The sequence below is a fragment of the Channa argus genome, chromosome 7, assembly GCF_033026475.1.
Source record: "Channa argus isolate prfri chromosome 7, Channa argus male v1.0, whole genome shotgun sequence".
Taxonomy (NCBI): domain Eukaryota; kingdom Metazoa; phylum Chordata; class Actinopteri; order Anabantiformes; family Channidae; genus Channa; species Channa argus.
The window spans coordinates 15373691-15401316 of NC_090203.1; the positions used below are offsets into that span (position 1 = coordinate 15373691).

The window sequence follows — 27626 nt, forward strand, 5'->3', positions numbered from 1 at the left end:
ACAGGATTTCTTTAAGGAATATTTTCATGGGGATCAAGCCTAAAGGCATGAAGGTTTACTCCTTCAGTCCACCAGCAACTGAGCCATTCTTCAGGTCAAAGTCATCCCTGCTGCTGAATGCCTAACTTGTGTGAGCAGAAATGTATGAGATGCAAGCTGCAATAGTCTGGTTGCAGAGACAGTTATAATATGAGTGGGAAGAAGACTGGATGTTCATCGGTGTGGATATCTCTGTCGACAACTGTACTCATACCCGATTGTTTAAGTAGACAGTTTATGTAGACAGCAGTGCTCTCTAACATAATTGTATATCATTACAGAACAGTATTGGCTGGAAAAGTTAAAAGTCTGTCCTAAAGGATAAGTGTAAATATTCAGAATTTTTTTACTACAACAATGTGCTTAAAATTAAACCCTAAAATATGTAGTATGGTACATTAATATAATGCCAAAGTGTGACACTCTTGTTTGTGGTGTAGGGATTTGAGGATAACTGTGTTAATGACTGCAGGTGAAAGTACAGGATAAGAGCTTGTCTTGAGTAAAGAGTATTATCTCTTTGCAGGGTTGTTACACAACAGGCTGAGTGTATAACCAGTCCATGCCACCGTCTGAAGACAGCAGTGGGTTTGGCAGGTGGTGATTGCTGGCCGGCTGGAAAAGTGGGACAGCTCACTGTGAGGTAAGAGAGGAAGCAGGGCAAGAGGAAGACCCAGTGATCAAGATCAACCTCAAGTTCCTGTAGGCTTACTGGGTTTGTTAAACCTTTCAGCTCTGGGCTGCAGAAAGGAAAAGCACGGGATAAAGGCCGAGAGCTGCTGCCCCCCTCTAACCTCTGACTCCTTTCTGATTACTAAGAGAAGAGCTCTGCCTGTCTTGTCTTTGAATGGTACTGGTATTTCTACCCCATCAGTCATTATCACCTTCCCTCTTCCTACTGTCATCTGGCCACATTTCTCTCATGGACACCCACTGTGAAGATCCACCCAACATGGATCTTCACCATGATGAAGCATTGAGTATGTTGGGGATGTAGGTGTTGATTATGATACTGCTACTTTTATTTAAGGTTAAGTATAGTGCCCCCACCATTCCAAATGTTATGTGTGTACAGAAATGTCTACACATAAAAGAAAGCTTGTTTTCATTCATGGTAATGAGTAGGACCCTGATGTTTATAGTGAATCTCTGGGAGTCAGTCAGTGATTCTCCTCTCACTTTTGATTCCTTGTGGTTTACAGGCTCTACATGGTTACATAACTGCGTCTGTCTGCATTCCCATACAGTGCACTGAAGTACCCTCTGCTGCTGGGTTTGATAGTCTGTCATTAGCCTCTCAGGTCTGACCACATCAAGTCACATCTTGTCTTTGCTTGTCAGTGCAGTAGAAAGTTAAAGACCTACTGTGTCGGGCCGCGGTTTCTAACAGACAAAGGAAAGTGGTTCTGCATCTTAAGTGCATACCATATTTGAATGGACAAAGAGAAAACGTTGATCTAACAGCGAACATCCACAAGTCTACTTAAGTCTACTCTGTGCACCTCGCCTAGCGCTAATGTCTGTGCCAGTAACAGACCAGAGACGCCAGGCCCAGGCAATTATGGCAATTTTTGGATGACATCAGACCAGAAAATGAATGATTTCATTTTGCTGTCAATTTTATTTTGGATCTGGTGTAGGATGCAGAACCTGTAATAGAGCGTGTCAAAACAGAGTGGGAGAATTGTTTAGACATTCACATCTGCAGTTGGCTGGAAGGTAATCTCAGCCTAGTGGTGCTGGTTTGTCTGTTAATAATGACCACTGTTTGGCGTTGGCACAGGCTGAATCTCCCGGAGACACTGGACCACCCAAATACTTTAAGCACATCCTTGTACCTTCAGCTGCCTGTAAGTCTGTATTTATTGCCCCACACACACACATACACATGCCAAATCTGCAATATCCAGAACTGTTTTGGTGGTGCCACTGTTTTAGCCTACCTTTGACTAAAATAACTGGTCCCACTGTTAGACACAGTCCAACCAAAATAACTAAATGAGTAACCAAACTAAGTCTGAATTATGCATTTAGAGAGATGTTTAACCCCATTCATGACAACAATGAGGACTGTCGATGTATTTACCCAAACAGCAGATTTTGAACAAAACACTAAGAAAAATGAAAAGACCATACAACTTCACCGTGAATACCCACATGTGCCTTTAAATGCAAAAAAGCTGGAAAGGGACATGTAAAATGTACTATAACTTATCCACAGCCGTCAATTACTCCCTGGCACACAGAAAAGTCACTGAGTCATTTGCATAGACTGTCTGCAAAAAGATCTTGTGGTTCTTCCCAAGGCTGCGATTTTATCTCTGAGCTCTCTTCATTTGTGCTTGAGCTTCAGATTCATTTCGACAAACAAGTTCATAACCCCTTTGGCCTGAGACTGAAAGGGAGGAAATCCTGCTAAATAAAGAAACAAATCAGTTTGCTGTGAATGGAAAGAATTCAGATGTTGCAATTATGTGCCATCATATTAAACACATTTGCTGTTTGTCTTTTCATTCAAAAAGCTGTAACTATAGCAATCAATAACTACATTCATTGCTCAATAGTCTAGCTGTCTACAAATATCACTATATAAATCCCTTAGATGAATCACTGCTAATTGACAAAGCAGTGATCCTACACAAACAGGGTAAATTGTGTTAGTATGTAAATCCCCTCTTACTCTCATTCCCTTTTCAACTGCCCACTAATCCCACTAGTCAGAACACCATAATTCAAAACCTTTGACATCTACCTTTCCGCTTGTATTAGCAACTTTTGCTGTACTTTATGTTAGATTCTGCACAGGTTCGCTGTTTGCATACAGTACTTTCAGATAGGAACAATTAATTGTAAACATTTTGCAGAAACATTTAAAGACGAAAATGTCTAACATTTGCTTCACTTCAGCTTAAATTAGGATTTTAATTTAATTTAATTTAATTTAATTATTGATTTAATTTAAGCTCTGCTGAAAATGTATATTTACAATTACCAGAGAAAATCCAAGTTGGCCACAAATATTGGCCCTATGGGCAACAACGCAGTCAAAAACATTAAAGTACACAGAAAATAGAAACCAGACGTCAACAGAGTATACAAAGTAATAAGAGCAAAAACATTTACAGTATCTCTTCCTTCCATTTGGACAAGCACATGTACAGGTTTTTAATGCCCATAAAACAACATGTTTATGTACAGTATGCCTTAACTGAACCATCAGCACTCCTCCATTTAATGCATATCCAAATGAGTTTACAGGTTCCATGAATGCTGCTCGATCAATGAAAACAACCATAAAATGCTCTCTAGCTCTGGAGAAGCTTTGTCAAATCTGAGTCAGTACCTTGATGACTCATCAGGAGTTGCTACATCATACACTAAATCAATCAATATGTAAAATCATACAAAATGCTAAAGAAACCGTAACTAGGACTGTGGACTTTGTGGAAAGATAAAGGCCTTTATCGGGCACTTAAAGAAAGGACATAAATCAAGTTGCACATAAGAATAGTAGGATCCAGTGGTTTTGAAGTGTTATCTACATGGGGGGCTAATTAGTATGCCACCACTTCTTCTGCGTCTTCCTCTTCTTTATTTTGTAAGGAACTGAATGTTTTATAATTATCCTCCAGGCTGTGTGGTGTACGGGGACATGCATACTCTCCCCTTATATTTACTTCCTGCCATTCTGCAGATCAAACAGTCTACTAACCAAATATGTGTACAAGTTTCAAAGAAGTGAAAATGAACTCATAGCCATTCTCATGTGCATTTAGTCTGCGACTCATTTGTCATGATAGCACTATTTGTGACCCGTATTTGTCATGATAGCACTGGGTTTTGGGCAAAATAAGACAGATAACATTATACTGTCAGCATTTCCGCTTGTTGCAATTTCCAAATTAGCTGGTCCTACATAGATGAATGGACAAACAGTGAAATCAGTTTGTCCATTTGTTTTTTACAAAGAAGAAACAAGAGGGGCTATCCAAACATCTTTCAGCTGTGTTCGTTTCAAGTTTGTGGTGGATTTATTGCTTACACATGAGACTGCAACAGCCCAAAGGAAGCAAAGGAGTCCTGTCCAACAGCTCTAATAAAAAAAAAAAAAACCCTCCTGATGGCCTTGGAGGTGACCCCAGGGTCATCAAAAACAGACTTGTTAATGCATGTGTGAAGGCATGACAAGAGGTCTCCAGTGATGATGTCAGCATGTATGTTAATGGCTGCATGTGTTTGAAAGAGCATACACACTGTGGGTGGGTGTCTTTTTGGGGAGGTGGGGAAGAGATGATATGTGTGTTTGTTTCTGTTTCAGGTCACTGACAGCTCTGAGACTTTTTAACTTCCTGGACCTCACATAGACAGACAGCATCTGTGTGCTGTCTTTACTGTGAACAGGATGTCTTCATTCATTGGGCTCAAATGTTCTGCAAGCAGAATACACAACAACAATGCTTTACATTTTAAATTCTATTGTTAAAACATCAAGGTTATATTATGCAGTTTGCTTCATTTTATATTATCTATAACCATTAGTTTGTTTATGTGACCTTAAAGCAAGAACATTCAACTTGAATAATTAAAGTAAATGACACGCAGGACGTCTATCAGTAGGAGACAGACAATAGACACATTTAGGGAGCCACAGGGAAAAATGCTTGGCACAGTTGCAATTTGACTGAAAATGTGGAATAGTGAGGAGAAAATGAGAAGATCAGAGATGTAGACAGATGCCTGCTGTCTACTTAGTTTTAAAAGCATCAAAATTATGTATTTTTTCAAGAGATACCAATACAGGGCGAGTGTTTTATTCGATAGATATGGATGACTGAAGGACTTCTACGTAAGTTGAATTACAGTAGTCAAAATTCAAAGTAATAATAAAATGCAGATCAGCAAAACTGAGATACAATTTTTTTTCTTCTGATCAAATCCAACAACAAATTACTAACAATTCATTCAATACCCGTAAAAAGTGAAATAAACAAAATTCAATAATTTAATTATTTTTCTGTCATTTTCTAATTTAAACCAAGTCAAAATTATAAGAAACTCTATAAAAACTACAAAGACTAAGACCACCACGATAGAACATATTAAAAGCTTTGTGTGGCATGTTCTTTTTGTAGGATGTCCAGTGTTAATAATAATAAATTAATTGTCACGGAAAGTAGAGGCTTGTATCCAGTATAGGTTGATACATGTGGATCAACAGGGTGTTCCAAATCCACACACTCAGCTCCTGTGCTTGAGCCATTCAGAATGACTGGAAAATATTCTGGCCAAAGGACAGAACAGACTGACTAAAGTCAACACACAATGGTTATTATTATTGTTGTTGTTGTTGTTGTTGTTGTTGTTGTTGGGGTTTCATGCCTACACCACATATTTTAACTCCCAACCTTTTGGTTAGCAGACAAAGGGTTTCATGTGAAAAGCAACTGCTCCTTTTTATATGTTACTATAACAGACTGACAGTACAAAAATAGAAATTAGCATCAAAACAGCTGTAACATCTGACTGTAATTAAGTGGTCATATTTTCCCTTCATATTTCACTCTCTCTGACTGTTTAACAAGAACGGTTTAATGCTTGGAAATGCATTCAAGTAATTATTAGGAAAATCCATTGTCTTCACGAGAAAACTTTTCGTCTGATGACGTTAATTGTTTAACGTCATCAGAACTATATTTTCCAAGGTTAAACATTTGGTTCGGCTCAGTTTCTGTATAATGTTATATTGATTCAGTTCAAATGGTTGTGGATTCTGAAATGCACCTGGAACCAATACTTCTCTTGCCATTCAATGCCAGTTATGAAATTTATGACATGTAGTGAACATACTGTTTAATTCCCACACAAAAGACAGTGTGTCAGCAATGTTCACAGTAAGTGTTAAGTGAAAAGTTTCCTTGGGGCTGCCATACTTTTTGACTCTTTTAATAGCTGGTGTTGATGATCCAGTAGAAAAGGGTTTGGAATAAAGAGCGTACGTTTCAAAAGTAAAGTCTGCACTGGCAAAACAAATCACTGATTTATGTGTAAAGATGTGGCTTCATTTTCCAACTGATCTGAGTTTCAGACAGAGAAGAAATCCAGTTCAACAAAAATGTCAGTGTTGAGTGTGGAAATTGCCAACCCCAAACGTTCTCCATTGACCATGGAGCAACATCAAGACATGGAGCATTTAATGATTTCACTCTGATTAATATCCACACAAAGCCATGGAATTATTATAACCAGATCAAACTGATGTTCTCAGTGAACTGGTAGCCAATAACCCTAGTCACTCCCAGCAGGAGGTAGATTGTGGGGGTTCAGCAGTCAGATGGTGGCACTGAGACATGGAAAACCCTGAAATGTGGAACAATGATTTTTACTGGATCCTAAGTAAACAAACCCACATCAGACTGGCCCAGGTCCCAGAGTATGAGTCACCCATCTCTTGAAAACCCACATGGAGGTCTTTACTCTCTCCACTTGTGTTGATGAAGAGTACAAGCAAGCCCTCTCAACAGTGCACTTCCTGTCCTGTTCCAGGAATTCAGGAAGGGGAACACCAGTGAGAGGCGCCCTGGTAATGGGCTCCACGTGATGTCCAACTGATAAGAAGGGCTTAAGAGGAGGATTTCACATGATAGTCATCTCTGACCCTCCACAAGTTCATTACCTTGACATTTTAAAATTACATTTTAACACCTACAACGGACTATTAGAAAACCCTGATCCCTTTATTCACTGACGCTGCATCTGTCACAGCACAAAAGAAGTAAAAAAACATTTTAGTATTTATACAACATCAAGTCTTTTAACCATATGTGAACTATGTGAATGTGAATGCTGCTGATAACATCACTGCTCAGATCTAGTCTATGTTTGTGTCTCATTAATAAGGTTTCTGCAAAACATTTGAAAAGTTTCATGTCAAACAAATTCAAACACCTTATTTCTAACAATTTTATTTTAAAAACCATCCATGTGTTCTGGGTAATACTGACAGTGAGTGAATAAGTACTCAAATCATCTACTAAGTCTAGACATCCTCTGTCTAGAAATAAAAAAAAGTGCAAATATGTTCACATTAAATTAAACTTACAGTAGCAAATGTAAAAAATAATCAATATACATAAGGATGCATACATTTTAATATTGAAGTAGCCAGAGTTGAAGTTTTTATGTGTTAACATCAATAATGATGCAGATGATAAATGTGTGGCTTATTTAAATCATAAGTCTGTTGAATAAATGTAGAGGAGTAGAAAGTGCAATATTAACTTGCTGTTCATTTGTTGTAATATCATGTGCAATAAACATGCAAATACTGAAGTAAAAGCACCTAAAAAATAAATGTCATACCGCAAATGAGCATAGCCTAATGCAGGGATTTAGAAATAGGTCCAAAAACAGATGGGCTGTAGGAACATAAGACCACACCAGGTGCCGCTCCCATCAGCTTTGAACAGGAAACTGAGGCTACAGTTCACAAGACTACTCAAAAATGGAAAATGATCAAATATGAATACAAGCAAGGTGTGCCTAATAAAGTGGCAGGTAAGTGTATATCTCTTTGGTAATTAGGTCGACAGTACGTAGATTGAACAGGATCAGGTCAGTGAGTTTCTGTTTGTTTTAGAGCAGCACAGGGACATAATGTCCAATCCTCTCCTCTGCATTCCTCATTTTGACTCACGTCTCTTCCTTTCCCAAAGTTCAGCTTCGATGAGGCAGTCTTTTTATTTCTATCTGTAGGCCCAGTGGACCAGGGCCAGTTAATACATGAAGATTAATTGCCTCCACTAGGATAATCTTTTAATGAAAATGGAAAAAAAGGACTATCTCACATAACATGTGTTTCAACCCTTTACATGGAGTTCAAAGTTTAATAGTCTGACTTTGGATAATTGTGATGTTAGTTAGTTAGTTAGTTAGTTAGTTAGTTAGTTAGTTAGCTAGTTAGTTAGTTAGTTAGTTAGTTAGTTAGTTAGTTAGTTAGTTAGTTAGTTAGTTAGTTAGTTAGTTAGTTAGTTAGTTAGTTAGTTAGCTTATTCACTCTAGTGAAATTCAACCAGCCGTTGTAGTAGGCTACCAAAAAGTGATTGCTAACGTAGCACTATGAGGATGAAGACAAACCTTCAAGCTACCTGTATCAGCTTAGGTGGATCCAACTGTCTGTCTGGTTTGTTAAAATAATCCCAGAACCACCACATCAGAATCAGAATTTTAGGATGAGGAACATTCAATCAACTTGGCAAACAGGACACTATCATAGGTTGGGCTGTTGGCTCTAAATTCTGAAATACCAGCACTAGCAGCGTGTTCATGTTTAGGTGCTCTACATATTGTTTGCAAACAACATTATGAATTATGCGGTTTGGTTGAAGTGCAAAGTTTATGTATGTGTTGGTCTGTGTGGGCGTATGGTGGTGAAATAACAGGCAATAATTTGAACTTTGCCACAGAGAAGAACGTGCTGTTCTGTTCTCATAAAATCTCTTTTATAGTCTAATAAGACGAATGTTATTTCGTCCTTTCAAATCTTATTAATCACCATCTGGCTTAAGTACATGGCAGAATTTTTTGTATCCGACAGAACATGAACATGTTTTCGTACAAATCTTAGGAGAAATAATAAGCTCCCTGGTGCTTTCACAATGAGAATCATAATCAAATGATATGAACTGCTAAATGTTTACATCCAAATATAAAGATTATATCATGACATGAAATTTGTTTGAGATTTTAATAATTTATAGTGCACATGATGGCTGACAGTTCTAAATCTGACATTACAATGTGGGACCGAGTGGAGGATCTAGCTGGGCACTGCCCCTGTTGGTGGGGCAACTCTACACACTGCAGCCATTCAGTTGGCCCGGCTCACTGGATAAAGTTAGGATTGTTTGTCAGTGGGCTGTAATGCCAGGAATGCTCAGTGCTGGCTCCCTCTGTGTGTGTGTCTGAGTGTCTCTCACACTTTATTTTGCCTCACCAGCAGCACTTTGGCTCTGCCGTGACACCCCCACGCTCCCTGAACTCTCAAGTAAAATAACAGATACTATTTCTCTCCTGCACGCTAATTTGGTAATCTGACAAACACAGATACACTCACAGTCATAGACACAGATAAACACACATAAGCACGCACGCACACACACACACACACACACACCTTCTGCCTACCACTGTCCTAGTACAGACTGTCCAATCAACACTCTGGAGCATTTTTATTCTAGCATGTTCCATCCAGCCATGACATCATTTTTTAAATAAGTGCACACACACACATGAATTTGGTGACTCACATCTTGAGTCAAACCATTGTCCAGCTGCATGTGAGTCCTACTGAACTTTTGGGGTTTTAAGACAACAATGTTGTTTCATGTTAACACAAAACTAAATCAGAAATTGTTCTCATTTAATTTTTTATTTGCCACATAGATATTTGATAGGTTTCAGTTACTCTAGGACACATGTTAAGTTTATCAGTTGTGGTTATTGCCTTTATTTGTGCTTAAATAATGTTTTATAACTTAATAAACCAAACACGCATAAAACACATGTTTGTGCAAAACACAAATTTAAAGCATACATTTTTTCTTGACAAAAGTCAGTCGAGAAGACTGATACCATTCACAGATAAATATGAGGCTAATCTTAACCTATTGTAAAGACTGCAAGCAGAGGACAAATGTAACCTCACTCTCTTAAAGCAATAAGTAGTGATTTTACAAAGACATGCTGTACTACTATATCATTTTGCTTTTTTTTTTTTTATGAAATTAAAACGCTCAAAACGCTTTACCTAGTCTGCATTACAGACATGCATCCCAGCTAAACAATTCTGCTCATCTCCATAGCTCTTTTGTCACCAACAAAACACATCATGCATGTCTCAAAATAAGCTCATTCATCCACACCCTGCATTCATAGCATCCAGTAAGAACAGCTGGTCATGTAGAGAGTGGTCATAAACCATCCATCTACACGTGGAGAAAAACTCTTCTATAGGGTTCAGGAAAGGCGAGGATGGAGGCAAGAAAAAGAAAGACATCCTAGGATGTCCAGCAAACTAGTCAGGGACTGCAGCAGATTTTATACCTTAAAATACCCTTTGACCTCTCTCTCCTGCTGGCACACGTTGATTATGGAGGTCATCAGAGAAAGGAATTAGCCTCTCCATATTATATATATGCGGGTACAGCCTCCATTTCCATTACCATCCAAAATAATCTAAATCCACAGTATATCACATTATGCGTAGCTATGCATGGATTCTGTTTGTTTAATCAGCAGACATCTTACCTGGACATACTGATAACAGAGTTCTTTCACACATTCTCCACGTTTGTCAGTATTTTTGATATGATTTTCTATAGATTTAAATGTGGCTGCAGCAGACATGCAACTTTTAAGTTTTAAGTTTCCATCATTCTGTTTTGATTGCGGTTTCAACCCTTTTGCACAAAGTATTTTAGGATTTGAAAAATGTGATGCAAAAGTATAATGTTTTGAAGGGGATGGCCTCTGACAGAGAAAGCTGTTCATGAAAAGTGAATCACAGTTTGCTTCACATGGACTTCAGTTTTGCTGACTTTGTGAAGAGTTTTGACAATGTGGCTTTAGTTTTCACCAATGCTTGTTAGCAATTGAAAATATATTTTTACATTTTGTAGAAGTTTAGTTACTTCAGTTGTTTAGTTTCCCCAATATTACACCTGTCATCAGCATTATCCAATTACCTATGGAGTGATTTTAAAATAAAATCACGGCAACTGCATCCTATTGTAATAAAACAGGTAGCCAAGTGTTACAAAGATATTTGCAAAATTGTTGTTTGACATGTAGGTCTTACATTACACTTAATTTGTCCTGTCTATACTGTCAAACTGTGCATAAATTGAACTTGATTGACACTTCACTCATCCATCTGTTTGTTTTTTCTACCCGTTAGTGTGTTGTTCTTGCTATAGTGGTACATCTTGACCTAATTTCATATCCATATGTCATATTAGTCAGTGGTGACATTAGAAAACCAACCTGAGTAGAGGTCTAATCAGCCAGTGTAACTAAGAACACCTGTGGATGTGAACAAACAGTATTTCCATATCAACCAAGTAGAAGTATACATAGTATGAAACCAAGTATGAGTACCTTAGTGTTTGAGTAAATGTACTCAATTATATCTGTAAGTTTAAGAGTTTTCATGTTTTCAGTTAAGTAAAAAAAATGTTATTCAGTGAGTTTAAAAAAGGTTTACTCCTTAAACACTCCTTTAAAAGTTTACTCCTTAAATACGAAGTCCTAATACTGTATGTATTCCTACAGACATGATGGCTTGTTGTAACATGTAGGTTTCCTCTTTTCAATACACTGAGGAGGTAGCTATGCCATTGGAGACTTTCACAAAGAACTTGTGTTGAACTTTTGGACATTTCTCAGAACTGTACCCTGGCAACACAGCAACACAAAGATGACGCCCCACACGTCTCCTCCAGCTGAAGCTGCAGTGTCAGCTTGCTCCAATCATGGAGTTCAAGAAAGACATGTGTTTCCTCTTTTGCACCATCAGGATGATGTCACATCCACACAGCCATGTGTTCCCAAAGTACAACTTAATTCAAAACATCTTCATGTCCTGACTCAGGTCAGGGGGAAGCTTTATTGGCTCTTGAAAGTTTGTCTTGTATGAGAGGAGAGGATGCACCAAAGGTTGCCACAGACTGAAAAACTCCCAGTGGATAATGGGTAAGTGGGACATTATAATCACTCCCTTGGGTGAATAAACCCTTTTTCAGGAGAGGTAATAGCACAGATACCAAGCTATGGTGAGTTTGATTTGTGTTGTGGCAAGAAATAGCAAAATCTCTGTCATTACTGTGTCTCTGTCCTGTCATCACGCTTCTTTTACACAGACGTATGCATAGAACCTCAGCCCACACACAGTCTCTAAATTAAAGCCCAAATTAAAAGTCTGCGAAATCTCACACTATTATTGCTGGAATGAAATTTCTACCTCTGTCATCTAGACCTGGTAGTTGATAAAAATAATTTTAATCAGCTCAGTTACTGTTTGGTCTGCTTTTCCATCAACTGTATGAGGACAGAAGTCCTTTGCTTTTCTGTGCATTATTAACATTATAAATAAAGGAAATAAATTTTACATTTCTCAAAAGTTACTCTTTTATGACATAATATGAGCCTAAAGACTATAAAGATTGGTTCAACTCCACTAATGGACAAAAATGAAAATAGCACTGAGCCACCAAGCTGAGCTGGTGCTCGACTAAATTTAAAACAACTCAATATAGGGTTTACACCAGCTGGAAATCATTTCCAGTTTGTTTGCTATAGATTTTCACCCAGAATAACCTTTCAGCTCATAATATTTTATGCTTTGTTCAAGCAACACATTGTTATTTTACATAGTTAAGAAAAGGATAATCATGTTCAGGTATAAGCATCTACAAAGACAATAATTATCTCAGGAGAGGCAGTTATGTTACAAAAGCCTGTTAGAAAACATTGCAACCTGCAAACGTTTATGTGGAACCACATTCAAACTACTCAGGGAATCACTCTGTGGGTGACTGTGGTGCAGGAGGTAGAGCAGTTGTATACCAATCCCACAGTTGTTGGTTCAATCCCCAGCTCCTCTGGTCACATATTGATGTGTCCTTGAGCAAGACACTGAAACCCAAATTAGTTGTTCCCGGTGAGTGTTGGCCAGCTGCATAGCAGCTCCCGCATCTGTGTATGATTGTGAAGCAGTGTAAAGTGCTTTAAGTACCAGTAGGTAAAAAAGTGCTATTCAAGTGCAGACCACTTACTTTTGAACACCCAACAGACTTAAAATAAACTGTTGCCCATGAAGTTGTAATAAAATGTTTTTTACCTCTTCCTGAAATTATTGTGATAACATGATTTATTCTAAGTAAAGTGTATATCTTCTCAAAACTTTATTGACCAATATCTTCCAAACATATTACAGTGAAAATTGAAACACAAATAACCTTAAAAAAATGTGTCTGAACACAAAATTATAACAACTTTATGGGCAACAATGTAGATTGTTTAGTTTAGGATTGTTTAGAAAGTTAAGCTGGCCACATGTGAAATGACATGACAAAAAAGGGGAAAGAACTAGAAACATGAGACCGAGATTACTTTGTATTGCCTTTGCTACTCTGACTTTTCCTTGTAAATGGACTCTGTGACCACCACCACTGATAGTAAATACCCGTGTGTTTAGCAGATTTCTTAGGAGATAAAGGAATGGACAGAACTTTGTGTAATGCTGCAGATTCTGAAGGCCATCTTGCAACATCTGACATTTTGATGCTCTTGCTCAAGCTCTGTAAGAAAGAAGGATGTTGAGTGTGACTCACATGTATCAAAATAAACTTTTTTAATCTCAGTGACTGGCCAGATTAAAAAATTGCTTAGAATCTCTATGAAGGTTGTAATGTCCTCCCTCTATGTCTTTAACAAACCTTACCATTCTGCTTATGTCTGCACAGATTTTTGATTTTGATTTAGACAAAATGACATGGATATGGTAGTCGGTCAAGCAGAGTTGGGTTTCCAGTGGTAACATGGGTGGTAGAACAGGCCAGTCTTTGTTAAAAAGCTTTAGTATCACAGAGGAGAGAGAGGCCATTGTGCTTTAGAAAAGCCTCCTTATACTTCACGTCCTCAGATTGTAATGGATCCTCAGCCCCAGTTTAACAAATGCAACCCACTCCAGACGACAGTATATGCATGTCAATGGCCCTGGATACTGGAAATGAGCCACCTTGTTGTCATCAGCCCATCAGGTATAGAACAATCACTAAGCCACCACTCTAGAGGAAGCGAGTATGAAAGTCCACACACACAAAAAGCCTCTGACGTGTGTAATGAAAACATACGGTCTACAATGGTCATGTGAGAATTTACAACTCGACTGTGTGAATGGTGAAGCAGTTCAGATAATGAACAGTTTAAACTAACTGCAGCCCTCAGAACCAAAGATTAAAATGTCAACAATCAGTATAGGCCAATGTTAAGTAAAATAACCACAATACAAAAAACATGATGTTTTTGCTTTTTTAATCTCACAAAAATGAATGCTTCTGTTCCTGAAAAGAATCTGGGTAATCTAGAAAACACTGACTGCACAGTTCTTACTTTACAGATGTTTTTAGAACATTTCACAGTTCATTTTAGGCACTTGGAATCATATCAACATTCACTTTCTGGACAACAAATAGATCTTTGGTCCGGTATGTAATTTTAAAAAAATTAAGCCGGAGTATCAAAATAACACCAGCTTCAATGTTTGTTTCCTCAAAAATGTATTTCTGACACACAGTATATAAAGCTTCATAAAGACCTTTTTTAATACTTAAATAAGATATTATCGCTACATCTCAGAAATGACCAGCAATCTTGCAGATGTTTTGCAGGAGAAAAGTGAAACATTTTATGAGTCGGCTCAAACGTACAGCAGTACAGGATTGTTTTACTCGTCACATTTGGCAAAGGTGGGATTTTTTTTCTCTGTGTGCTTTCAGTCAACTTCCTTTAAACATATAATGATGGAAACTCATGCCCCCCTGGCCTTTACTGCAGCCAGTTCAACTACAGGGCAGCCACGTCTGATATGAGTTACTGCACAGTGAGACCTGCGGCGGCTGCACATGTGCAATGTAGTAATTGCTGAAGTTAATGTCCTGAACGTATGGAGCTGGCTGGTAGTAACATGTGACATTCGTTACTGTGGGGATGGCGTTCTGCTCAGCCAGCACCTTTAGCGCCAGCATGGAGATGAGGCTGAGTGTCTGCCGTCGCTCATGACCCATCAGACACACAGTGCTCTCGTTCACTACTTGGTGCAGAGTCATCAGACACTCGTACCGTTTGTGCTCCATCCCAGCAAAGTGGTTTTGCAGATAGGCTTCCAGCTTCCGCTGCTGCTCACCTATGTCAGGGAAGTCGATGAAGAATCGTGAGCACATGTAACGCTGCATCTGCTTCATGTCTGCCTCTGAAGAGGGTCTGAATCCTCGCACCAGCAAGTGACAGTACTTCAATAAGCCACCCCCCCTGATTTCTTCGGGGCTGCGTGTAGCTATGATCCTCTGACACAAGTGATCCATGGCCTCCTTGAAATCCCCATACACACTCTCCCCGATCACAGTGGGGTGAAAGCTGTCAGACATTGGCGTCTCTGAGCAGCGGTCAAATAAGAGCAGAGAATCGAGGCAAATCTGGAAGGAGTCCACACTGAATTCAAACTGCCGCCTTAAAGAGTCCACAAATTTTAGCTCTACATTCTTGCCCGTGTTGTTGGACAGCGAGATGAGGCTCCAGCGGTCCGTGTCATTACAGACTTTCACCAGTTTTTGTACATAGGCCTCTTTGAGGGTCAGTGCTGTGATGCGCTCCTTGGAGACCCCGGCTGGCAAGAAGTCCAGAAGGCAGTCAAGCACAACATCCTTCACCAGACGGAAGGCCTGGTCATCTTTCAGCGACACCCCAAAGATCAAGTCAAGGTCCTTGTAGCCCAGTCCAGTGTCCTGATGGAGCACGTGGCTGGCAGCAGAACCATTCAGCCTCACGTCTTTAACACACACGCCTTTCTCCTCCAGCCTTGCCCGCACCACCTGGACATGGATGATACACAATGTCATTTATCACATACATTCACATCTGCACGTTCTTCTTACAGAAACCATAAAAAAATAATAAAAATTTCAGAAATCTGCAGAATTCTTAAAACCCAACCTTCACCATCTAGTTAAAGAAATATGTAACCAATTTCACCTCTGAAGAAACTCAAGTTAAACTTTTGAAAGGTGTCCAAATAAGTTCCACATGGACCTAGTGGAAATCAATAGTCTGTGAAGGCAAGATCGATATTGCTGCTAACAAAAGTCCGTTTCATCATCATCAGCTGCAGTCTGGTTGAAATGTAAAGAGCCGAAATTTAGAGCAATGGCAGAGTTGGCAACGCTATGCTACAGGTCTATCTACCTCTGGGTCAGATTGTCTTATCTTATCACAGACGGTGATAAGATTTACCATTCTGAGCTACAACCCAGAGAGTCAAAGAATAATGTGAAACCAGCGCCATCCAGAAAAAAAAAAAAAACCTTGCTTTAAGCCAAAACCCCCGAACATCAGGTAATTAAGGGTCAGGCGTGTTTTCCATTCCTCTGTCCCAGTGACCTGTCCAATGTTTGGGTGTCATGCTTCATTGTGGACACCTTTGAAGAGGGTTATGTTCAGCTAAACAGGCCCTGCAAACTTCACTGCTATTAGGTTTGCATTGGAAATTAGACAAAGATGGTCCTTGCATAAAGGAAACTGACAATCTGCATGTCTTAAACATAATCTCCTAAAAACAATTGGGAGGGATCCAGCAACCCATGAACTGCAGCTTCCTTGTTACATCTAATAAGTTAATAATTCAAAAGTAAATGACAATCTAACACTCCCACTGGATACATGATAACTACAGATAATTCAAATATTAAAGCTGCACCACCAATTAGTTGTCACACACTCACACACAATCCTAGATCTCCCTACTGGCACTAACCTGTCAGATTAATGTCTGTTAACTTTCCCATGGTGATCAGATAACAAGCTGGCTCTATTTATACATACTGGGTCAGGCTACAGACACAGATCTTAAAGCAAGTAAGACCTCTAACACACAGCAGGGGAAACAGGAGGAACAAAGTCATAAGAGCATAAACTTGGCAGAATTCTAATCTTTCAGCCAAGTGGGGATGATTGGGTTCAAATTCCAACCAGAAACAATAATATTGTGGGCTTCTGGTTGTTTGTTTTGCAGGTTTTGTGCTTCTGTTGGTCGTGCTGATATGTCAGAGAAGCCAGAGTGAAATTCAGTGCTGTCAGACCACAGGCTGCATGATCAGATACAGCAGACAAGTTGAGTGGAGAAAGGCACTTATGTTGGGATCACGGACTGTATAAGCTGTGAGCCATCATGCAGGTGTGAGTTGTGAAACAGTTGTTAGGTTGTTATCTTTGATCTACAGTTATAGCTCTGTAACTCCTCAGACCGTGGTGCTTCATGCTGTTGTAGCAGATGTTAGCAACCTGTTTATCCCTGTAAACCCGCAACAGGACAAAGGTCTGCTGCTGTCTCCGCCATTACCTACTGTGATGCATTTACAGAAGAGCCATAGTCAAAATCTGATCAAAAAGCTACAGGAAATAGTCTACTTTATTTTTCATGGCAAGAGATTCGAGTGAGAGCAGACCAAACAAATTATGATTTAATATGTCATGCAAATACAATTAAGAATGAAGGATCCAAAGAACCTACAGGTTGGTATCGTGGGTGAATCTGTGAGTCTCAAAGTGCAGATTTAGAAACAACCAGGGCTCAAAGAGAGGGTTTCCCCTTAGTACCAGACAAATACATTATAGTTTAGTTCATTTCGCCAGGTGTCATAACAGTAAGTAGGTTTCACAGTTTTAAGTATTCAATACCTGCCCAGCTGCATGCAGCCAATATTTCATTTTTATATATATTACGTTATTATTACTTAGAACTAATGCACTCAAAAAGAAATTCTTATGCTCAAAATATATCTGCAACCAATGAACAACCGAACATGTTGCAATACAAAATGTACATGGTCGTTGGTTGGTTAGTTAGTTAGTACCTGGACAATCTGGCGGGGCTGCACGGACAGAGTGGGGAAGTTTCCTCGGCCGTGGATGGGGACAGCCTCCCCCAGGATCGAGTCCAAGCGCTGCACCTGATCCCAAGACAACACACATAACCTCCGACTCTGATCCGTCGCGTCACCGCAAGACATGACGATGTTAATTTTCAGCCCCCCTCCCCAAAAAAACTTGAAGTTAGCAGAATGCGAATAAGCGCTTCCTCCCAGTGCAGCTCTGCGTCTTCTTTCTTAAATTACAAGCGAGATATTCCTGTGCGTCTCAGCGGTGAAGAGACCCGGATATAATGCTTACGAGATGAAGTGTAGAAAAAGTTATTTAAGTGTGGAGGTTGGAGTGGTACCAGGCGCTTTCTCCGGTGCGTGCCTCTAAAATGCAGTCAGTCTGCAAAAGAAGTTCCAGAAGGTTTAAAGCCTCCTCATTAGCAGGAGTCCTGTGATTGGCTACTGCGTTTGGCCATTGATGATGGACGGCCCGTCTGCAGGGAACACCCTTCACATGACGCAGTTGACTGCCTCCTCGTTCTCTTTTACTCATGCTGCAGGTTGAATGCTGACAGGGTCTTTCCTCAAACGATGCTTATGATCAAACAATGTCCAGGAATAATAGAAATATTAATTTGCCATTTATGTCATATTGAAAGATACGAGTAGAATGACTCATTAAAGATATCAGATTACAACAAACACCGCCTTGTCCTTTTATGATGCTTTTCTTTATTTGCTTTGGGAATGTTTGCAGAACATGCAGGATGTTTTTGTAGCTACACCCTTATTCACGATCACATACTTCACGATTATACAGACCCGCATGAAGCCAGATAAAACCATTCACTTCAGCATAGATGTGACTTTGTCTAAGCATGATTATTCAAAAAACACCCGGTAACTAACTTTGGTATAGTTTTCAGTTTTCTGTCATGCATTTAGTTTCATAAGATTTATTTCCAGATTTTCTTTCACTTTATACAACACAGAGCCTACTATCATACAAACCACAGTAAAAATTCACCGTAACGAACACCCGCTGGTTATAATGTCTTAAAAGTGGTGAATTTAAAAAAGGTTTTCATTGATATAGACTGCAAATATTAGTTCACTTTTCACCCATCTAATAAGGTCAATTAATGTTTCTAAGGGAGGTGTGTGTGTGTGTGTGTGTGTGTGTGTGTGTGTGTGTGTGTGTGTGCTACAATCCATTTAAACTAACACAATCATTTAATTTCTTATCAAATAATGTGAGATTGACAAAAAAATTAACCATATGAAACTATGTAAATTTCACAAGAGAATTCATAAGCGCCAGAAAATGCAAGCCGCATGTAAGCTAGACTAGTTTATTATTAGCAGGATTACTTCCATAAGTATCTAAAACATAAAAAGTTAAGCTTTCTGGAAACCTGTGTTAGGTTTTACTGAGGCTGCTTGTCATCAGCTTATTATTTAAACTATGATAGCAGGTTATTAAAACTGTAAAGTGTTGCCTGCTAATCACACATTTTTATAGGTCCTTATCATTCATATGTGTTTAAAGTGGTAAGCCGTTACCTCTGATTTGTTGGTTTATTCAACCATTGGAAAATTAAAGCCTACGAACACACGAACAAATCATTCATTTAATTTGCTTATGATTGTGCAGGTATTATGAAAACGCTCAGATAACCCACGATGCCCTTTTCATTGTGACTTTCCATTACATTTTCAGATACTTCCCTACCTTACCCCCTCATTTTTTTCATTAAGCTGGTCTCAACAGAATAGGTTTTGTTTTTTATGCTTAATGCTGTAAGTATTGGACCAACTGAGGAGGAATGAGTACACAGTAAGTACAAAATGATTTGTCAGATGCAGCCAGTGCCCTGCAACTTCATCATTTGTCTGAATTTGAAAAATCTCCCAATTCTTTTCTTTATACCCTACCAGCTCTTGTGTGGTGTCTATTATATGTTTAAATACATTACATATACATATCCCTTAATGAAGGACCTCAGACAATGGTAGACATTACTCACAATAGCAGACATGACTCTTACAGTGGTGAGAAGGCCTTAGAGGTTTTCCAGTACATAATATGTAACAATACAGGAGTAAACGTCTGTCATTTCCTTTTTTTTTAAAACAACGCAAACATGTCACCACTCGCAAATTTGCCAACTTTTTATACTTGTTCCACAGTGTGTTAGTGCACCTGTAAAATGTTAACAAGAGAGTAAAGTTCAATTCATGATGGACCGGTTTTTAGTGATGCAGACAGGAACACACGCTCTTACGCATTCAAGCACGCAAGACATCATACTGTCTTCCTCAATTATTTGTGTTTGCATGTTTGTTTCACACGCTTTTTATTGTTGTCTGCAGCACACTGCTGGAAGTGGACACTGTTTCCCAAGCTTATGAAAGGTCAGGTTTTGAATTTTGGTTTCCACGGAGGATCACTTCATATCCATGTGTTGTCAACATTAACCTGTTTCCGTAGCAACAGCATCTACAGTTGTCTGGCAGATGGGCAGAGGCGACTCCAGCTGGGGGTCCTGCCTGGTGCCGATGTGAAACATCTGCGTCATCACACTATAAATAACCAGCAATGTGGTAGCTGTGCATCCTGGGAGCACATCCAGCCTCTACCGAAATATGAAACACTTGGGAAATGAGAGAACAATGACGGCAGATAAAAGTCAGACATTCTCCAGTAGTCTCACAGCCCCATGAAAGAAGGACACAGCTCGATAAATTCAAGACATTCATGGAACTGAACTAAAACAAACAAAAAAATACTCCTTAAAGGTATACACTGTGTTGTGTATAATCCCCTCTTAAAACCTTTGTTAATTTAGGTTCATGTTATTTTATCCTCTGTTTATCCCTAAGTTGACATCCTGCTGGAGCCATGACAACTGAGACTGTGAGTCTTGTAGGCGCGGTGAGATAGCTAGTATTTAAACACACCTTAAACAAATGACGCATTAGACAAGTGCATGTTCCACTCCTAACTATAATCAAACATTATGAAAATAATATGCTCATCTTGAGTATATTGATAGCCTTTATCTTTACTATTCGTGCTCAGAGCCCGATGAAAGACAAACAGATATTTGTATCTGTATCTGTCTTTGCCTCATCCAGCGAGAAGAAGAGGAACAATCTAGTGGACCGGGCTTCAAGTAAGGCCAGGGGCATGACTGGATGTCACAGTATACATGAAAGCAAAGGCAGAAAATTGATGTTGCTGAACAATAAGCAGTGAAGTGTCTTGATGATCAATTGTGCGAAGACAGATAACACTCCATCTGTCACACTGGGTAAATTGGGAATCTCTCTTTCTTACTCGTCTGTCAGGGCTCCTGCCATTCCAGTTAATTATTTTGCCAAAAAAGACTTCCTTCATGAGCACAGTAAGGTGTATTATACTGGAAGAGCAAGTGCTTGCTATTATTAGAGGGTGCATCATTTGTAACTTTAGACAGTGTTGTCAATGATTAAAATAGTGGTGCAGCTGCTGCTATTACATTATATGTTTTACATTACATTACATGTTTAATTTTAAATCAAAATTCAAATCTACTTTGACATTGTGATTGACTTTAAACTGTTTCTGTTGTTTTTTTCTGCCATTTCAGCAGATAACCTGCCTATACAGCGGTTGAGTTGACCAGTCAGCCCGGACACCATAGGGTCTACCTGCAAAAGAGCAAAATTGTGATAAGAGAGGTGAGTTTGCTTTGCTCCAGATGACAAATCTATGGGACAGTGGAACGAGGTTACGTAAGTAATCGTGCTGCTGACGTCAGACTCCCTGCTTGATTGATTACAGAAGTGCTTGGCAGAGCTGACCAGTGTGCTGCTGAGAAGAAAATAAACACACCAAAATACATCATGGATTTAAGTAGCACTATATATCGCATCCCCACCTCTGTCTACACCTGTTCAGTGAAATGGAAAAATACTAAATTATGAAAGCAGACACACACTGTTTGCTGAGGATCTGATGTCAGAGTTGTTTCTGTTGTTGGATTGAAATCACAGGATGATGTGTTGCCTTTTTATAGTTAACCAAACCTCATTTTAGATGTGTAATTATTATATCATATCCCATCTATTTTGAGCATGTTAACATGTGAGCATGTTTAGTGCCAGAGTTCACATCAGTTAGGTAGCAAATGGTTTATTTTGTAGAATCAACCCTGTTTGTATTGATTTAAAGATTTCAATATAGTCCTGCCAGTGTGTTTGGATCAAATAATTTTGCTGCATAATTAAAGTACTGTGAAGCTCAAAGGTCAAATATAGAATTACATTACATCTTATGTAAGGCTCGGCTCACTTTACTCTCTCAGTGGGTGGAAAGACTGAAGGGAAACCGACTTTAACCAAGCTACAGTTGCATAGAATGTGGATGACACTGAAATAAAACACTAAAATATGTAAATCCAACAGGTTGTTTGGAAATATGACTCTATAATGTGACAACAAGGCAAGAAAAGAAATGTTCTCTGCAGTTGCTAAAAAAACAAAAATTTGCTTCCCAGTTTTTTATCATATCGACCAGAGAACAGAGGGAGTCATGCATATTATATCTTTTATCTTTCTTCCTTAGATTCAAAATATAATCTAAGCACGTTAATAGCTCAACAGAGATGACTTATAGACACCTGTCGAAGAGAGGAATGCACGACCCCGGTGATTAAACAACCTCACTTCCTTCTGTATGTCTTCCTTCCTTCTGAATGTCCTAACTTAAATAGCTTCCCTAACCGAAGCTTAAATCCTGTTATGCAACACACCCACACCCACCCAATAGGACATTTGGGGTCCCTGTTTCAAATTAAGAAACTAAACCCACAATTTGCTTAACTTCCCAGCCTTGGTTTGAGCAGATATGGGATTCCCTCTGGGGTTTCATTTTTTTCTGCACTGATCAAATATTACAAAATGCACTCCAAGGGATGTGGAAACCTTTTGACAGCTGCAAATATCACTTAGTTGTTCTGTAATTGTCTTAAGACATGTGCTTGGTGTGGACCTGTGGAATTATGAAAAGCTATCAGAGAAGAGATCTGGCTCCTAAAATTCTCTAAGGAATTTACCAAAAGTGAGAGGGAACCCCTATTTAGCAACAAGCTCTGATTTCATTCCCAGAAATCCTGCTTCCACCCCACCTCCAGAAGCCAAGAAAAAACCTCTGCTTGAGGGGTGATAAAAAAAAGGAGTGGAGGAGGCTCACATCAAGGAGTAATCCTGTCAATTCACTGGACACCTTTAGGATTAAGCAGAGCAGAGGCATAGAGCAGTTTCCTCAGAAAAATGTACGTAGGAGAAGCACATGATCAAACTCGACTTATGTAACTGATACAAGTCATCAGAAAGCAACAGTACCAGTTTTATTTAACCTCTCAGGCAGGTTAAACTATCTGTCCTGAGGAACAATTATTAAACATACGTTGGCAGCATTCTTCTCTGATCACCATCCAGACTTTCTAAACCCTTCTTCTGGAAGGATTTTGGGATCAGGCAAAAGTGTATGGCATCATACCACAGGTCAAAGAAGACCAGCTGGATGTTCCCAGAGATGTAAAACTTTTACGACATCAAACAAACAAAGCAAACAATTATATTAACATATTTATGATCAGTGATTTGCTGTCATTTTTCAATTCATGGCAGGTGTTTGTGAGAGACGATAACAAAACAAGCTTTTGTACAAAAACAAAACTAACTTTCTGGTGAAGGGCTGAGATTTATGTAGTACTAAAACTGAAAGCAGACATGAGGAAGGCCTGTTGCACACATGGCTTAAAGCTGCTCCGTTTAACACTGTAGCACTGACTTTGTACTGCAGGGTTTAGGTCAACAAACCACTCAACATTCACTTCAAAGTCTCAAACAATTTTCATATGTATTGAAAACCGCACAGCCTGGGGGACATGTGGAAGTTGTGTGGTTAAGATGTACTACATGTAACCACGGTGTCTGTGGTTTGAGTCCCAGATAGTGGACCTTCTTGTTGCATTGCTGACTATCCTCATTACTCATGCTGCTTAAGATATACTCAGTGGCCTGTATTTTACTACAGTACACCTCTCTGTCTCTCTTTCTCTTTGCCACCATTCTCCCTTTACATAACTTCATGTTAAGTAACATAGATAAACATGATAAGAGATTTGGAGCATTTAACCTGTTGCTGCTCCATAAAACTGTACCGTGCACTTTGTTGTAAGTCAGACGTGCTTTGAATACTGTATGTCAGGTCATGCCTTAGTGACTCACCCTGTAGTATCTACAATATATGTCCATCCCACTTGGTTTTCTTTCTTTACTGTCCGTATATACATCTGTAAGTTGAGCCATCACTTGCGTATGAAGGTCAGTGGTCTTTACTGATCATTATACAAAATGATAAAACTATACAAAACCTGATTCTTACAATGTGGGTATTACTATAGTATTGATTTTACGCAATGCTTACTCAGCGCATACTATAGAGTCACAACAGTGACATCAATGTTTGGCATTAAAAATGAAATACTGATCAAGTTAACTTTCACTAATTTTGTGCTGCTTTGGGAACCTGGCAAAGCCAAGTTTGGCAGGAGGACAATTTACTAACATAGTGATATGGAAAAAATTGCAGTCATCATTAAAAACAAAAAACTGTAATTGAAAACACAGGTGAAAACAAAAAAAAAATAAGACACTGAACGCCCTAAATAATTTTAAAAACATTAGAGAGAAAGAAGATAGAAAGACTGTAAATGATCAAAAAGTTAACAAATGTTTCTAATCAAAGTTTGGATTTGTTTTTAAACCTGTGTTTTGCTTTCAGTGCAGCTTTTTTCCAGTACCAGTTCAACTATTTTCAGTATAATTGTTTCAATGCCAGTGATGTTTCATTTTTCAGTTGAGGCTTTGTATTTAATGCCAGCTTTTTGTTTTCAATGCCAAAGGTTAAAGTCACTGTTTTCAATCCAGTGTTAGATAAGAAAACATTGCAAAGAACAGTCTTACATTCAAAAGATTCTATTCAAAAACTATTATTTGCATGGAATTAATGTACGTCCTATGCTGAAAAAATGCAGTGTGTCAGGGTTGTGCTGTGACATTAGTTGTGACCAATATGTAAGTAGCATTTTGTTAGCGCTTTTGTTTATTAGTACTTCCCAGTGCTGTTGTATTGTTATCCTCCTACAGTTGTACACTAGAGCAAATCTTCTCAATGTTACAGATTAGTCAAATTGTGCAAAAAAGTGATTGACATGAAATACCCAGAAACTGTCATGATGTATGTGTTTGAGTGGTAGATAAATGCTGCCAGGAGCAGCATTTATGCGCTACAGAGAAATGTGCACGTGGTGCATTTGTGTCGATTTCAGACGTCAGCCAATTGTTTTTCCGTGCCACAGTCAATGTAATGTGTGTACAGAAATCATATAGACTGAGATATATATATTATAATATTATATTATTTGCAAAAGGGTGCAGCCTGTTAATGTGGTTGATTTTAAAAGCTATTTGTCAGCAACCAAAGTATTCTTCAGCTTATGCCTTAGGTCAATATCAAACAGAGTGTATGATAATAGTTACTGTGATAATTTCCGACCCAGTGGTGCCCTGGTACACCAATCCAGCCACATGGCACATATTCAGGTTTCCATGTGGAGCTCTGTCCACGCACAGCCGTCGTTTTTCCACTGTAATAATGTGTTTTTACTTACATACTTATCTAATCTGTGCAGTGAAAAATACTCCAACACGGAATGTTACAGTGTTGCAGATATGGTATCTTGAAGAAATGAAAATATCTTTTATGATTACTTGTAAAGTATAAGGATACTTTGTCAAAATGATACAAGGTTTTAACAACAGTAGTAGCTGGAGCATGTCTGACATATAGTTGCTGCTCAAAACAAAATCCAGTGATTTAATATTATTTTTTGAAAAGTATGCTCTCAACGATCTGAATCACATGTCAGTCAGACTTCTAAACACTGCACTCACCAAGCTACATAGTTAACAAACCTACCGCAAAACCAACCAACACTGAACTTATCTATCACGAATTTCATGTAATGAAAGTCTTTTTGAGTTTCTTAAGTGATCACACAGAGGCTGCCACAAGCCATCGTGCCCGACAGATAATCAAATCCACCCTTGTTACACCCAATTCCCAGAGAAGCAGTACACAAGCACACAGTTTGGATAAGTACTGACCAAACTCCAAACAGAGATATAATCACCAGGCTGCCCTGGACATTCTATGAGGAAATTTCTAGCACATTTAGTGTCGACTAGGATAAAATAGCCGACACTAAACATTTTTGTCTGATTTGACCTTGTTAGGAGGCCACACACATGAAAGTTTTATGAAGTGAATTTTGCTGCAAATATCCACCATTAGAAAGATTAATAGGCTGTTTGGTTGTACAGATCAAACTGTAGGATTCAGACATTTTAACCACCAAGTTACCCACAGGATTCAGTTGTTTCATGTTTCACTGGCAGAGGCAACAAACTATGCCTGCTGGCAGCTGCTGCCTCTGGGCAGCTGGTTTGTTCTGCTTAGTCCAGGGTTAATTATAGCCAGCCTCACTGCCCAGCACACAGAGACACAGGTTTAGCTCTAAAAAGCACAGCAGCAGTGATGCTGACAGCAGTCCTGACTGTGAGTCACCTGTTTTGCTGTCAGAGGTACTTCACTTCTGCTCTAATCAGACCAGTGAGCGGTGAGGAAAAGGCTTGTGAGAGTGTGACACACAGCTGCACACATGACAGCAGAGTCAAACATTGCTTGCTTATTATGAAAACTCAGAAGTGAAGGAGGCAACTCATTCATTCTAACTTGGTGGCCTTTGTCTGTCTGTGAAACACCATTTGTGAGCATGATACACTGCGGCAAGACAATAATCACCTGCCATCAGAAAGAACTTCACGTGATTCAATATCCACATGTCAAAACCCTGACAGATAAGTCTCGTACACTCTGAAAACCTGGTAACTTCACTGATGTTAAATTCAACTCAATTTCAGATTTCCCTTCTTTTTCAAACAAATCTTTTAGGTAATGGAGGATTGTGGTCAAAATGCAACACAGCTGCTGGGGTAGTGATGCTTTGGCTTTTTCACACTTATTCAAAAGTCTGACCACCTGTTTTATGTCAGCTTAAGATAAACAGATTGTTATACTAGCATGCCTCAACAAGGAGTCTTTTGAAGTCAAATGAGGTAATAGAGGGATTCATTTTTAAACAAATTGATCCAAGTTATCATAGTTCACAGCAAATATGTTGTTGTGTTATGTAAGGTCTGTGCATGAACTCCTGTGTCTAAATCAAGTCAGAATACTTTTCTCTTTCTAAAATGAGTAAAATGTTATTAAAATGAATTTAATATTAAGGGAAAATAAACATACTGCATAAATGACCTCTAAACCTACAATTTAAGTTACTTTTCAATTTTAAAATATATTCCCAAACACATACTAGTGCACACTATTTAAACTTTCATCTTTAAATGCTTCGAAATAAAAAAAAAAAAAAAAAAAGGAAAATGTCCAAAAACTTTGATTTTTGGAGGCTATTAAAGCAACATTTTCTACACTGTTACAGCTCAAATGCAGTCAGACTATAAACTCCGTGGCCACGGTCCATCAATTGTGATCACTGACTTTCAGGGTATTTTCTTCTCCAGTTTTCAATTTCAATAATTAGAGGCAACACTACTTCAAAAGTATAACCCTGGGCAGAGAATAAACATCATGTTGTTAGCAATGCCAAGGAAACAATTAACCAAACCCTGAAAGATGATATTGCATTTTGTTTGGAGCTTCACAAGAAACAGAGCCTCAGTCCAAAAGACTTTATCTTATTTGAATGCACCATGAGGCAGATG

General features: G+C 38.8%; 1 protein-coding gene across 1 annotated transcript; it reads right to left on the minus strand.

Annotated features, from left to right (window-relative positions):
* Positions 1 to 14113: 14113 nt before the first annotated feature.
* Positions 14114 to 18144, minus strand: tent5ba (terminal nucleotidyltransferase 5ba). The gene is made up of 2 exons (XM_067511403.1): positions 17724 to 18144; positions 14114 to 15686 (listed from the first exon to the last, which is right to left on the minus strand). The coding sequence occupies exons 1-2, from the start codon at positions 17877 to 17879 to the stop codon at positions 14658 to 14660; spliced, it is 1185 nt and encodes a 394-aa protein (XP_067367504.1). The 5' UTR covers positions 17880 to 18144; the 3' UTR covers positions 14114 to 14657.
* Between the last annotated feature and the right edge of the window lie 9482 nt (positions 18145 to 27626).

Coding starts and splice junctions, on each gene's coding strand:
- tent5ba (XM_067511403.1), bottom strand. CDS start 17,879: ATGTCTTGCGGTGACGCGACGGATCAGAGTCGGAGGTTATGTGTGTTG. Junction 15,687..17,723: donor AGCCCCGCCAGATTGTCCAG/GTACTAACTAAC, acceptor ATCCATGTCCAG/GTGGTGCGGGCAAGGCTGGA.